Source organism: Felis catus, chromosome C2 (assembly GCF_018350175.1).
Source record: "Felis catus isolate Fca126 chromosome C2, F.catus_Fca126_mat1.0, whole genome shotgun sequence".
Lineage (NCBI taxonomy): Eukaryota > Metazoa > Chordata > Mammalia > Carnivora > Felidae > Felis > Felis catus.
Genome location: NC_058376.1, coordinates 76,673,739 through 76,689,509, shown reverse-complemented (window position 1 = coordinate 76,689,509; position 15,771 = coordinate 76,673,739). Strand labels below are relative to the sequence as shown.

At 36.0% G+C, this 15,771-nt stretch overlaps 1 protein-coding gene across 3 annotated transcripts in view; it reads left to right on the top strand.

The window, feature by feature from the left end:
* The window catches only part of CCDC50 (coiled-coil domain containing 50), an 80,661-nt gene that overhangs the window by 51,619 nt on the left and 13,271 nt on the right, over nt 1–15,771 (top strand). For 2 of the 3 annotated variants that reach the window (XM_045037137.1, XM_045037136.1), the window contains 2 exons: nt 1,656–1,735; nt 6,422–6,528. In XM_045037137.1, the coding sequence (XP_044893072.1) occupies nt 1,656–1,735; nt 6,422–6,528 (187 nt within the window). Of the gene's footprint in view, nt 1–1,655; nt 1,736–6,421; nt 6,529–7,894; nt 14,232–15,771 lie in introns of those variants that run through there. The other variant, XM_023260304.2, reaches the window with a different exon arrangement.

Genomic DNA, 15,771 nt, shown 5'->3' with positions numbered 1-15,771 from the left:
TAATTCTTCAAAGTAACCATGAGAAAGTAACCGCTAAGATTGAAAAACTCATTCCATTCATTTTAATACCAATTAAGTTGCACATGCCACTGGTCATGAGTAATCTAAGTTTTACATATTAGTAAAATAGGTAAATATTATTATGTTACAGGAGAATGTAGTATTTTCACATGCTTTCATGTTTCCCCAGTGGCCTTTTCTCTCTCTCTCTACTTTCTCTCTGTCCGTCCATGATCATGTACCCACTGTTTCTCTTTCCTCTGACATAACTAGATCCGTGGCAGGCTGACACATACCACCAGCAGCCATCTCCTGTCAGAGTATAGGAACTGCCTAGCATGAGCTGGGACTGTTGTCTTCCACTCATTAATCAGGAACACTAGACAAAATGTTTACTGACCACAGTTTATTCTTCTATAGTCTAATTTTTGTACGAGGTGGGTGCAAGTTCAGTTTAACAGACTGCACTCATTAGTTACTGTGTGCACTGCACCACTGTGGACTTGCAGGGAAAGAAAAAGATGTATTTTCCTCATAATAATATATAACGTAGGAGGAAGACAAACTAGACCTAACAAATACAGGGTTGAATTGGCTGAAGAAGGCATAGTAGAAGAACAGAGGAGTTGCTGGGGTCAAGAATTCCTATAGTAGAGGCTTTTCAGAGGGAGTTTGTACTAGGCCTGGGAGGTCGCAGCTAGGGTGTGTACCCACGCATAGTTGATGTTTAGCGCTGTTCTCTCTTTCTCTTCTCTCTCAAACAAATTCCTGCCTTGGATCTCTGGTTCGGTCTGAGTCTCAGCATTGATTAGGAGGAAAAAGAAGACATAGAATAGAAACCATGATAATCGTATTGCTCTGCTATTTCCTATTGCTCAGTTATTCAGTTGTCGGTCGAAAAACAAATGAAAGTATTTTTTCCATGTTAATTATTTATAGGTATCTCCTTCTTTCACCCTCCTAGTAATTCAGGATTTTTCCTGATGTATTTTATTTTAAAAGAAGGGCTCCCAAATGCTTCTGCTTATACAAATTTAAGCTACAAATAATTGCCCAGAAGTTACTCAGATTCTTTGTTACGCTATGAAGGAGTAGGTATTTTTGAGGATTGCACATCAGGCAGGTAAAAGGGGAAAGGTCGCATGTCTAGCAAGTGTTCTAGCAAATTAGAGTCTGATTTCTAGATTCTATAATTGGTGCTGGTAGAGTTCTTCTCTTAGAAAGGTTGGACTGAATGTTCCTTAGTTTCCTAGCTTGAAAATCACCATCCCCGAGTCAGATTTTCAGAAATAGGTTTAAGGGCACAGACCAACATTCCACAGACTGGAAGTTCTGGTCAGCTGCTGTGCAGCTATTATGTTAATAATGGGTGTCCAGGTGTATTCCTGTGGAGGAGCATGTTCATGTGTATGTTGCCCATTCATCTGGCTGCATTGACAGCTTCCAGCATACTTTTGTGACTGTAATTTTTTTTTAATCTCTGAGTGGCCATATGTAAAAATATTTCATGTTGTTCAACTGAATGTAAGTAACTTGAAATTATACTAGAGTTTGGCATGATTTAGATATTTTCTAAACCTAATAATCTTACTTTTGTTTTCTATATGTGTGCTTTGCTTTTCTTTCATTTTTTTTCCTTCTTTTTCTGTCCATAGCCAAAAACAACTAAATCGGCACACTCAAAGTCAAAAGAAAGTGATGACCCTCACCGTTCTAAGAATGACAGGCCAGCAAGGTAAGATGACACTTGAAGAGGGGAGTGAGGAACTTGACTTTGGGGTGAGTAAGGAGTTGTGGATTGTCTGAGAAGAGTATTCTCTGGAGAGGAGATCCAGAAATCGGCAGCTGTGAGATGGTATCAAGTCTTGTGGGAGTATTCTCAAATTTTGTTTGCATTCTTTTTTTTTCTTTTCAATTTTATTTTTTATTTGTTAAAATTTACATCCAAATTAGTTAGTATATAGTGCAACAATGATTTCAGGAGTAGATTCCTAGGTGCCCCTTACCCATTTAGCCCATCCCCCCCACAACCCCTCCAGTAACCCTCAGTTTGTTCTTAAATTGGGTTGAACAAGTCAAATCAGGAAAATGATCATTTTACTGGAAACTAGGGTTTATAAAGAATGATATGTTTTTTGGTAGGACCAGTTCCTGTCTTTGGATTCACTGAACTGATGCCCTTGGCTAAGAAGGGATGAGATTGATGTTTTTCCCAGTAAAATCCCAGGTTTTAAAGTTTTACTAAGTTTTATGGTCACATTGGTATGTGCATGATATTTACACATGCTTAAATTCATTTCTGCATGAGTCTCAAAGCCTTGGCAAACACTTAGTTTGAGTCATGGCAGTCTATTCTAAATCCCACTAGATCAAGTAGCTGTGGCTGTGGTTCATGTGCTTTCTGACTTCTCTCAAACAGCCTTGGGTTTCAGTTAATGGACCAGTTGCTATCTTTCTACCTAAGTGTAGACAACATTTAAGTCTCTGGGGAAGCAGAAAGCAACCTTTTTTTTTTTTTTGGTCCTTTATTGATTTTTGTTGCTTTTCAAAACAAAACAACATAATTGGACTAGAAAGAGAGAATATTATATACAAAAAGACAAAAGTAACACTGAGTCTAACACTTTGAAAACTCTGTTAAAACCTTGAATTTTCATCCTAATTATTAATATCTGTTTTAATTCTAAAACATAAATTTTATCACACTGAAAAACATATAATGTTGTTGCCACTCATTGCCCACACTTAAGCTGCTAGACTTGTTTTCTTAAAGTGAATATATTTAGTGTCTTTAAAAAGCCATAGTCTATTTTTAAACTCACGGGCTTTCAGAAAGTAAATATCCTTCGGAAAACTACATCAGGTTTGTAAAGCTCTTAGGGCAACACTAGTATATTCTGTCAATTGTATAAACTTGGTTCTTCTTGTATCTTTTAGTTAAGCACATGCCAGAGGTTTCTTTATGGCATACTTTATAATTATGTACTTTTATTTTCATCCCTGCAATATCCAAGTTAAAAAAGGAGTAACTCATCTGTTCTCAGTAGGTTAATAGGTGTGGTTTATTATGTTTTCTTTAGTCAGCTGAATTAAAATCTTTAGGCTTACTCTGCAATCTTCAAAACTTGTGGGCTCTTTAGAACACTAATAATTTTCATATCAGATATGATAGAACAATTTGTAATGGCTATTTAAAAAGATGTATTAAAGTTGAAAACAAGTTTTTGAAATGTAATACGTACTTTTAAAAATATTTGGCATATTGAAAGAATGAATAATCAAATGATCCTGTATTAAAAATGGCTATTATAAATGAATGAAAGTCACCTATGACTGGTAGAACTGACTGGAGAGAAACATTTGTCTTTAAGTATCAGTTACAGAAAGATTTTTTTGTGTAGATACAGATATAGATACAGGTAACAAAAAAAATTAGAATTTTACGAAATCTCTATTTTCATAGTTAGAAATTAAGCCTAGTATTATAGCTGCCTTATACAACTAATACTGGAATATATGCTTTCTGATTAGAGTCTATGGTTTCCTCTTTCACATTTTTCCCCCTTTTTTTTTCTCCTTCACATTTATAGTAGATTTAGTTAGCTATTTGTACAGAAAGAGATGGTTTCAGGGATTGAAAAACATGGAGCTTCCTAGGTCTAGAAGTTTACTTCATTGTAGTGATAATAGTAGTAGAGGGAAGACAAGTTATTGGGAGGAGCTTATAACATTCATGGTCAAGAATCAGTTTCTTTGTCCATTACTCTATCTAAGGAAATGGAGTATCAGCTGGCAATCTGAATTAACATCAGCTCTTTGTAACTGGAAAAAGTTTCAACCAAGTTCCAAAATCTTTTAAGTATAGTATTTTATACTGATACTACTACCTGGTGTTTTATTTACATTTTTCTCTTAGAAAAGAGAAAACTTTATCTTAGAGTAAGCAGCAGTTACCAAGAAAGAACTGCTTCCTGTTCTCATGAAATTTATCATCTAAGCAATTATACAAATAACCATTATGTTGAATGCTTTGGATGAAAAGTGCATGGTATTATAAGAAAAGAAGGAGACAGCCTAGTCTGGGTATCTAGGAGGGCCTCTTCAATGACTTCTGAGTAAATTCTGAAAGGTATTTTGCCTGTATTGCTAACTTAAACATGTAAGTCATTTCATGAGAACAACAGGAAACAGGTATTCCCAATACATCCAAAACTATAAAACAAACTGTTGGTTAACAGGATTTTTCTAATTTTGGATGTGAATACCCTTCACTTTAAAACAACTATCTCCAGTGCAGTGAATCTGTTTGATAGGGATCACTGAACGCCATAAGCCAAGATTTGTCCTCTGTATAATCAGAAACTAAGGAGAACAGCATGCAAAGAGAACTGAGGGCATTCTAGATTGACTTGTTTTACCCTAGTGGATGTGTGGGAGTTCTGTGCAGTGTTGCACATGTTGACATCCTTTTCCTTGATGAGGAATTGATCATGAGGTAGTAATATTGTTTGTTTGTTTATTTTTAGGAGTCCCATTTGGCTTTTGTTTTTCTGGGTTTTGATCGTTTGATATAAGAGTTTGCAAAAATGTAGAGATGAGGCTCTGCTCCCTGATTCCCAATCCCTTTTTCTTGGGTCTAAGTTACTTCTTTAACCACCTGTTTTTTGAAGTTGAGTTTCTTAATTCTAGTTCAGATGGTTTGTCTCAACTCTTCTGCCAACTCGTAACACTGCTTTTTAAGGTAAATGTTATGTCAGTCGATAACAAAAGAAAAACACTATTTAATATTTAATATTTGTTAAACACATAGTTCAAAGTGAAAAATAAGAAAAATGAAAAATACCATATCATTTGTTATGCTTACATTAATTATATGTGTATAACAAATGCATGAAAGTATTAAAATATAAGCCAAATACCATTTAAAAGTATAATATACAGACTATATATATGTATATATATACATATGTATGTGTGTATATGTGTACATATATGTGCATCTGTGTATATGTATACGTGTATATATGTACATAAATGTATATATACACACGTATATGTGCATATATATACACACATATATATATACACACATATATGTGTGTATATATATGGATATATATATATATATCCACACACACATGTACACACATATGCATATGTGTGTATAGTCTTGGATGCAGATACTACTGCTGATAAAAATACACATCTATGTAGCAGACCATAGCATATTAAACAGCACAAATTTTGAAGTCCGGGTGAGTTTGAGTCCCAGCCCTGCCACTTAACAACGGTGTGTGCTTACTTCATCTCACCTAATTTAACTCTAAAATATGTGTATGACAGTTACCATGCAGCTTGTCCTGAAAGTTAATTGACATCATCTGAGTAGAACCCATACCACAGTCCTCAGTATATACACAAGTTTGTATCCTGTGGTGACCTGTTGCAGACACTGAATACCGAAGGAGAGATCTATTGCTTAGGGACAGAGTGAGAAATTTGAAATCACGTGTCTATATTCTTCTATGAAAGAGACTTTTGTACCAAGGTTACCATAACTTTCTGAACTGCAGTATACTTATGCCTTCCAGCTACAAAAAGCATCGTACAACATGGTTAGATATTTGACACATTATGTTTCCTATCTGGTTCCATGCTTTAACATAACATTTAAGTGTACCTTTGAGAAGCAACAACCACAAAAAGGAGAGATTTTGTTCTTCATCAATGTCAAATTTTTGCAAAAAATCTATGTAACATAGTTTTAGAATAATAAAAATTTTAGAGTAGGAAAAATTTCCCAATGTTTGTTTTTTTATATTTTGTCTTCTTTTGACATGAAAAATTGCCAATGTGTGACTGTCCTTTCCTTTTGTAAGCTCTGCTTTGCCACCTAGTGGAATTAGGAACTTTGCTCTAAATTTTATATGCTGACCCTTGTCCTCTCCTTGCCCACTCCTACTTCCCTCTCCTCTCTCCTTACGTGACACCTGTCCTCCCTTTTTTTCTTCTTTCCTTAACTTTCTTTATTACTTCCCTTCTGTTCTTTCCTTTCGTCCTCTTTTTCTTCATAAAGCTTGCCAAAACAAAGTAAATTTCTCATTAACAGCAGCAGTCACACATCTCAATAATCTTTGCTTCCCTAGCCCTTAGCACAGTGCCCCACACATATTAGGTGTTCAGTAAATATTTGTTTTTATTGAGTTATGTGCATCAAAGCAAAGGTTACAGTAAGCTAAAATAATTTACTCCCAAGGTTATGCAACAGGCCAGGAACTAAGATGAGAATTCTGCTACCGTGTGGCTTTGCATTTCTACCAAAAAAAAAAAAAAAAAAAGTTTTCATCCTGCAGTCCATTGGGAGGTGGCTCTGTAGTCATCACGACTTAGACTGTCTCTTTAAATTCTGACTTCCCTTCAGGCCACCACCGCCTACCATGACAGAAGCTGAGGATTTGGATTACACTCATGTTACAAACCAGCATAATTCCACACGTCATTTCTCAAAATCAGAATCCTCTCATAAAGGTACGAAAAATAGATGTGGTCAAGGTTAGGATTTTTTTTTTTTTATAATGCTTATGCTATGGTGGAAAAATCAAATTGTGTCTTATATGTCACTGGAGTGGTAAAATAAATTATCCTTCCTTTTTCGAAGCTCATTATAGTATTCTTCATTTGTTAAAAAACCAAAAAGGTAAAACAGAAAACATAACACCTTAAAGTGAGTACAAGATTGTCAATGTATGTGCATTTTCCTCCAGAGAGAATTTATAGCTTTCATCATGTTGTTAAAGGGTGCCTGTAAACAAAACAAATGAGCAAGGGCAAAAGAAAAGAGAGCGAGAAACAGACAGACAAGCCAAGAAAACAGACTGGTAACTATAGAGAACGCACTGATGGTTACCAGAAGGGAGATGACGGGGGTGGGTTAAATAGATGATGGCGATTAAGGAGTGCACTTGTGATGAGCCCTGGAGATGTAGGGAAATGTTGAATCACTGTATTGTATACCTGAAGCTAATATTATACTGTATGTTAACTAACTGGAATTAAAATAAAAACTTAAAAAAGAGAAATAAAATTTAAAAAATAAAGTACACACATATACATCACAGAAAACTTCTGTCACACAAAAGAAAATGGAGACAAAGGAAATGAAGAAAGAATATAAGGTCTAAGTTAGACCAAATCTTTATTTTATTTATTTTTTTGGACCAAATCTTTAATTTTTTAAAAAGTTTTGTTATTTTTTAAACAGCTCTCCTTACCCCATCCCTTTCCACTCTGGCATCCAGAGTTGATAGTAACACAAAAGACAGTATTTGAAAGATGGAATTGGGGGCGCCTGGGTGGCTCAGTCATTTAAGCATCTGACTCTTGGTTTCAGGTCAGGTCACGATTTCACGGTTTGTGAGATCAAGCTCAGTGTCAGGCTTTGCACTGACAGCGGGGAGCCTGCTTGGGATTCTCTCCCTCTTCCTCTCTCTCTGCCCCTCCTTGCTTGTACTTTCTCTCTCAAGATAAATAAATACTTTTTTTTAAAAAGATGGAATTGTTTGGACGTTATCAAAACAACCCTGTACACTACAATTTCTGTCAGTTGTTGGCTTTTTTATCATCACTGGATTAACTGAAAGTAGCTCATGATTTTTTTTCTCAGTTTATATACATGCATTACTTCTTAGGGGATGCCTTCCTGTCTTTGACATACATTTGATACATAATTGAAAATAACACATTGATTCTGTATATATTTTATAATCAGGAACAAAGAAAACATGAACCATTTGAAATGCATAGAAATAAAGATAAATTATTTTGCCTGAGCAGGGAGAAAACAGTTTTAAAGGTTTTTTCTTAATGGTTTTCTTCTCTTTTTCTTCTTTCCAAGGTTTCCATTATAAGCAGTAAAAACCTAGGAATCTGCCTTGAAAACGGACTCACTGTAGCAAATATTACTGGATGATACAGAATGCATTCCACGCTAATTTTTTTCTTCCTTCCTCTGTTTGTATTCCTGGGATTTACCTTCAAGTGTTTTTCAGACCATAAATAATCTTAATTCATTCAGAATGTTTTGGTTATTCCTGATCACTTGGGCAGTATAAGAAAATCTAGCTTCTGAATGTTGGCCACCTCTATGCTGCAAATGCTTCGTGGGATATAGTATCTAAAAGCTCTGTAAAATGCCATTTTTGTTAGGTATGGAGTACTGGTATCTAGAGACTAGGCTTTATTTAGCTAGCAATTAGAATTTTGTGGAGATAATGATCAGAGTAAAACACAATGTTTGGGTGCAATGCAGAATAAAAGAATATAACAAATAGCTTTTTTCGTGCATTAGTGTATGCTATATTGAAGAAAGAATCTTTTGGTTTTTGTATTCTCCAGGGAAATATTAAAAATCAGAACCATAAAGTGTTAAAAAAACAAACAAATCTGGAACAGTTGAAACATGTTATTTTGGCCACCAGGACTCTAGCGGTTTGCCATATCCTTCTAAGCCCTCTTGGGAGAATTGGCTCAGATGGCATTCCCAGACACTCTCTCTGCTGTTGCTTTCTATAGCAAGGCTTTCTGAGGCCTCGGGGTATTGGGCTATTTATTAGTATTTATTGGCAAAAGTTTAATTCTATGAAATTTTAACTCAGGGCTATGCAAAGTCCATTGAACATGAAAAAGTGAAAAACTTTTGTATCCCTTCTCTTGTTTTACATTGTACGTAGAGAGCCAAGGGCAGTGGCTGGAGTTGGTAAGATGTTCATTCATATGAGCGATGATGCCATCTTTCTCTCTGGACACAGATTGAAGTTTTCCTCCTGCTTAAAAAACAGCAGGTTTTGTTGGCAGCCACTCAAAAAATATTTTGTGTATCTGTCAATAATCAGATTAATTCGACATGAAGTTGAAGTAGATAAAATGGTTCTTTATTCAGGTATTTGGTTCGACGCATTTGTCAGTGATACATGGCATCAGATTCCATTGTATAGGACCTTTAAAGCCCTCTTTAAGAAATCTAGTCTGTCTAGCTTCTAACCTTGTGGAAATACTTATTTTCCCATTCTAGTTAGTTCACATAAATGGCAATCATGTGACATATATAAATAATTTCCTTTCAGCTTGACTTTGTGTTATTTTTCAATGTATGAATCTGACGTTTTGACATTCAAGTATGGTGTTTGCTTAGGAAAGAGATACCTAGGTCACTAGAGGAAAGGCTGTTAATCCATTCTTTTCCCACTTGGAACTGCCTTTTTTGCCTTATCTTTCCAGATAGTCTTTCAAGTCAGGCAGAATTTAGGAAGCTGTTTAGGATAGTTTCTCAGAGTGGATTTGGGTCCTTCTGTTTTGAGAAAGATCTTTATTAGTTCATAAAGTTTTTGATTGTAGAAACTTGGGTAAAAGAGCCAACTTTTAGGAAAATGATGATCTAGGAAGAAACAAACCCTAAGAGATGTAGTCATTTTCGAGAAATGGGGAAAGAGAAAAAAACAGGACTTTGAGTGACCATGATGAAATTAATGAGGCAGAATCTTCATTGACATAGGCAAGGGCAGACAAAATGGAGGACTGAGCCTTAGCCAAATTCTAGAGGGCGGTTTCAGTATCCAAAGCTGAGGCCTTGTTGGCTTGAAGTAATGCTGTATTTTTCTTTGTCTGCCCTGTGATTTTGCTTCATGTTTTAAAAAGTTTTTTCTGGTAACTTAAAAAAAAAAACACAATGTATTTTTATTTGATAGTTAAACAAATTATTTTTATTTCATAAATGTTTATTTTTTTATCTCATACAATGACCAGTTTTACTTTAAAAATTCTGCATTTATCTTACCTCTCATGTACTTTATCCAATCATATTTATTATTGTAAAATGCTGTCTGGAGACATTTTCATTCAAAAAATGTCAGGCCATTTAACCCCTGGATATTAGTGTTTTAGCTGTCTTAGTGAGTGGCCAGAGGTCATAGATCCCTGTGACACCCAATTCAACATCTGTATTGAAAATGTGTTCCTTTTTTTTCTAGGTTTTTAAAAATTAAGAATTTTAAAATATTTTAATTTTATTTTTTTTTGTAAAGCAAACACTTTTTAAAGAGTATCAGAGTAATTCCGTTCCTTTTATTGGTTTAATTCTCTTACTGTCATTCAAAGATGATAATTATTATTTTTAAGACTATAGAAGTTAACTAACAACTCTATTTAAAGGAACTGCCAAACATTCCTCACTGTGTTCTCTGCTTTTCATGTTGTTATTTTTATAAAAATGTGGAAACATTTCTTTTGTTCCTCTTTCTACTGCTGGAAGACAGACAATTGAATTTTTAGGCCCACAATGTATTATGCTCTAATGTTATGATGTAAACTAATGCTCTGGCCTTGGAAAATCTTTGTTTCTATACCTTTCTCTGGAGGTGCCATTAACACTAGTACTGCTGAATGAGCACAGTATGGAGCCTTATCATAAGGCTACTGAATGTGTATACCTTCTGCCCCCAACTAGCTTTTTGTAACTCATTGCCTGGAAGCAAGGTCAGGTAAGGGTCAGATTAAATGTTCAGAGCTGAAAAAGTCTGTAGTGTGAAACCATTGTTAGACATGATTACTTTATGGGGGACTGGACAGTTGCTACAATGCTTTAAAAGAACATTGAGATTTTTAGAAAGAGACTTTGCATAACTTTGAGCTACTTTTTCTCAAGTGACTTTACAACAAGCAGCAATAGACTAATGGACGACCAAAAAGACTTACAGGTTTTGATCATAGAGAAACATCTAAATTAGAAAAGAATGATATGGATAGATGTTTCCCAGGAGGAAAACCTTTTCAGATTTTCAATGGCCACTTGGATGTAGATCAGCATATGCCAAGGTGTGTGACCTTGGGCCTTGTGGTCCACTGAACTCTAGAAAATTGTGAACCGGACTCATTTTCCCCTTTTCTTCTCTTCTGTGGTCTGCAGCTGAACTGGATGATGAATAAATTCATTGCTAACCTTGTCCACACTTTTCCATCCATGTCAGGACTTTTCAGTATAAAAATAATTAACTTTAACGGAGAATTATTTTTCTTCAATACTGTCAAAATATTCTCTAGTTTTTGTCTTGTGCCAAATTGTTCTTTGGGAACACCTGCTATATAATATGGTGCATTCAGTTTACCACATCAGTGGTTAACGTTTTAGGGCCTTGATTTTTAACGAGTGTTGCCTTGTATAAAAATCACTTTGGGGAATATCAAGATTATTCATTTATTCAGTGATGATTTTCTTGAAAGATAATTATGGTGACTGGCTGTAAGATCTTCCCTGTAAATAAAAGAATGAGACCCTTGTGTGATCAGCTTTCTGAGGGACTGAGAACAGAATAGAACTTGCACTGAAAGACTTTTTTTTCCCTCTTGGGAAAACAGTATTTGTGTAGGGAATGTTAATGTGAAAGGGAACACGGTTCAGTTAGATTTCACTGGATATATTGTGCCATATTCTTAGAACACCGGCTTTTTAGAAACAATCATAAAATAACCAAAACCTGTTTTTTCAGCCAAAAGGAAAAAACAGATTTTCAAAGTACTTTGTCCTTTACTTACTGCTCATAGTCCGAGAAGCGACTAGATAAAGTGGTCCCTCCCATTTTCGCCTCCTATCTGGTGGTGCCGGTGCCTCTTAAAGCCATAGCTGCTTGTCTTACCGTTGATAGAATCCTGTTTTTCTCCTTAGCTTATAACAGGTAATATGATCAGCAAGGAACAAACTGGAGACTGTCCTGATAGTGCTGTATGGGGCAAGGTGTCATCCAAATTCCTCTTCAGAGAATCTCCTTTGTCCCTGATGACACTTAGGATTATGAAAGGGAAGAGTCCAGGCTGTTGTTGCTCCTGCCCTTTAATTGTGGTTAGAAATGCTGAAATTTAATTCCAGAGAAGTCAAAAAGGAAGGGGCAAACTGGCAGATTTCAGGTCTTAAAGAGTCACTTTTCTGATGAGACTTGCACTTTTTGCCAGCAATGTCTTGGGGAGCTGTATTGCCTTAAATTAGTTTGATTCTGACTGAGGTCAGTGTACTGTATTTCCTATATGTGAATGACTATCAACTCTCCACTGAGATATAAAATTCACAGGTGATCCCAAAACATCCTTGCTGTCAGAAACTTTGGACTTCCTCCCACTGAGCTATGGCTGATGTATTCACTGATAGATCTATCACTTCATTGAGTTGCCTCTCAATCTGTGAATGAGCAGTGGCATGACCAAAAAGGCTGGTGGAAGGAGAGTGAGAATTTCTTGGCCAGATTCTTCAGGTTATCACTTCCTGAGTAACTGAGAGTTGACTGTCTTTTCTATAGTGACTACATAGAAGATATTTCCAAAGGTTGTATTATGTAGTCAAGTCACTTATTATTGTTTTGTGAAAATTAAACCCAACACTCTTGTGTTTTTAATACCATTGACAAAAAAAGGGAGAAAACCAAACAAAACAGAGACATTTAGTTGAAATGAGAGAACTGTTGATGTGAAGAGTGTTTCTATTTTATTACTTTTAGGAGAAAATTAACCAGGAAAACTTTTACTATGGTAAGGAAGACACCAGAGTGTTTTTATAAAGTTGTATTTGATGCCATAGACTAACAGAATCATCTAAGCAATCATGTTGATTTGTGGAAATATCTAGTCCTGAAAACCATCTTCTTCCCTTATATATTTGTGAATACTGCCTAGGAACATATTCCCAATACATTTAATATGCTGTGGTGTGTTCTCAGCAAGCTAGAAAATATTTTTTTCTTTTTGAATAACTTCATAGCCTAGTGAGCCAGCACTGTGCTGGTTTCCACATTTCAGATAAGGACGGAATTAATTGTGCATCTTAGCTAGTGCTCCATTGTTCATTGTTGAGGTTCACATACAAAGAATAGAATTGAAAGACAGGGTTTTTGAGTGACATGTCCTTTACCAAAAAGCAAGGATTAAGAGCAGTAAAAAGACAGTTAAGAAATATACTATTACACATTGCATACTTAGGGTATGTTTTTGTTGCACTAAATTTCAGATCATAATTGGTAAAATAGTTTCTAGCTATTAAATTTAGTGAGAGGGTTTTTGATGTCAGAATTTTTTTTTAAATTTCTGATTAAATTAGCCCTTGAAATCACCGTAGGCTATAACTTGAGCTCTTGCTATAAACCGAAAGCCAAATCCCCTTTTTTCAGAAATAACTATATTTTTCACCTGCCTCTTAAAGGCATCCCACTATTTATTTCATGAAGTGTTATAAATAATGAGGAGATAGAGTGGGAAGATAGCATATAAAAATGGTGTTCCACAATGAGAATTCTCTGTAATGGGGTTTCCCTTAAAAAGAATCCATCCCAGCACAATATTATATTTTGAAAAGGTGCTGAATTATAAAGTACAAGAGTATGCTCATATAAATCAAGTTGCTCAGGAAATTAGAGGTGGTGCTGTCATTTGTCATATAATTTGGAAAAGTGCTTTCCCGAGGGAGATACTGCACAATGCCCAGACAGTCTCAGAGTTTTTGGTAAGCCCTTTGGCATCTGGAATGTAGATATGTTTAAAAACTGAGTGAGATCTTAACCCAAGTGCTTACCAATTTGTAGCCACGCCCAGAAGGAAAGGCAGTTTTGAAATAGCTACTTCATGGAAATGAGCAGAACCTTAATGGAAAATAGTTGTCTGAGGACAGAAAGCAAAGAGGCCACCTCAAACCACATGCCTATTTAGAGATTAAATGAAACTGTGAGGGACACTCTGTGGATGCCTTAAAGGTGACTGGTGTTGAGTACTGGGTGGGTATGTACATACCCATCTGGACTAGGCTGATGGAAACAGTCTATTTCAGTTCACCTTCATACAGCACAAGTTGCTCCTGCTCATGACCTCATTGAGGACAATGAGAAACATGGTGCTGGTGACTTTGAAGTGTCTTGGGAGGTTGAGGTGGTAATGTCATTCAGCACTCTCCAGTGCTCAGGCCTCCCTTAAATGCCAGTTGTACATCTACATTAATTCATCTATGCAAGCTTGTGTTTTTATGGTTTATTTTCTATACTTCTGTCCCATTTGATTCTTTAAATATCAGGTTTAACATTAATATTATGAATAATTTTTAAACCAAAGTATGTATATGTCTGTGTGCTTGTTTTCCTGGATGTATGAGGCAAACACCAATCTTGTCCTCCTCTCTTAATAAAATCATCCATTTGTTAAGTCAATGGTCTCATGTTTTCTTTACTGCAATCAAGGACTTGGGAGTTTTGGGGTAAGGAGTATTTTTTTTTTTCTTTACGAAGTAACCCTAATATATCTTTGTTTAAGAACAGGGTCTTCCGTTATTCCAGTTCCATCCACTATAGCCCTGAATAGCACTGATGATGATATCCAGTACATCAAAACTGTCAACAAATGCTCCCAAGTCTCATACTGATACGTAGTACATTGAAGGCCTCAACAAATACTCCCACATCTAAATTTGGTTAGAGAAGTGGCTTTGTTCTGTGTGTGGTGGTTGGTGGCTTAGTTTGATGTCTCTGGGAGAAAAACAGGTAAGTGGGTGTTCACATAATAATCTGAATGCTGCAAGACTCCATGAATGCAACAGCTCTTGTCTGCACTATACCTGGTATTCCATGGATTTTGAGAAAACAGATTTAGTAACAACTACCATTTAACATTTTATCTTTATAAGGTTTGTTTCTTCTTTGGTTCGATAGAGTAAACCATGCCATGGAATATACATGCCATGGAAACCGATGCTGCAGAAATTAGGAGGTAACTTAAAAATAAGATACTATTTTTCATGACTACTAAAGGATTTGTAAAGAGGTATCTAGCTTCCCTGAAATGCATTCCCTAGGCCTTAGTTTCTTCTTTGGCAAATACAGGAAATCTACATGCTCTCTGTAATATATCTGTGCTGCATATCACTACCATATGCATAAGGAACACCAGTGATGTGCAGGTGTGGTTAAAGAAAGTTGGTTGATTTCAGCCTTCCTTTTCTGAAGAATTAATCAAAGTTGACAGTGAAAAAAGTTGACATATCTAGAGGCCAATTAAAAAAAATTAAATATGTGATTAAAGTAGCCCCCTTTAATTTGTGGTAGGAGGTACCTGGTATGATTGGGTGGATTTTGTGTACTGTGGCTGAGTGAGTGTTAAGCTGTGGCCATGTAGTGTGGTAGGGTGCAGCACACTACAAAGCCCTTTAAAGGCAGCCAGGAGAACGTTCACCTCCTACACCTTGGAAATTGGGTGAAACCTTTAAGAAAGCTTTGGATTACTACAAGTCACAGGGCAGGGGCAGGGGTTTGAAAACTTTATTAGCTCCCCATTATATTTGGGTTACGTGCTTAAACAAAACCTCCAACATAGTGTACAATAAACAGGAAAAAGAGACCTGGGTGCTAGTCCTGGCTTTGAACTTGCTTCAGGGCCTTGGGTCACCACGTAGTCTCTGTAACTCTGTTCTGTTACATACACTAATAAGCACATTACAATGAGAGTTGGTGATCTCTAATTGCTCCTTTGGGTCTAGCATTCTGGAATTCCTGCTGTCAGTGGCTGCTAGGTTCTTTTAAGATGCCCCAGAAAACGAGTAGCCTCATAGTACTGGGGGCCTGGAAAGTCACAAAGACTTCTAGACACTCAGCTGAAAGGCCTTATATCCTGATCATGTGTTCTTTTTAAATTTTTTTGTTTATTTTTGACAAAATTTGTACTGTGAACAATGTGATGTTTTGATATGTATACCTT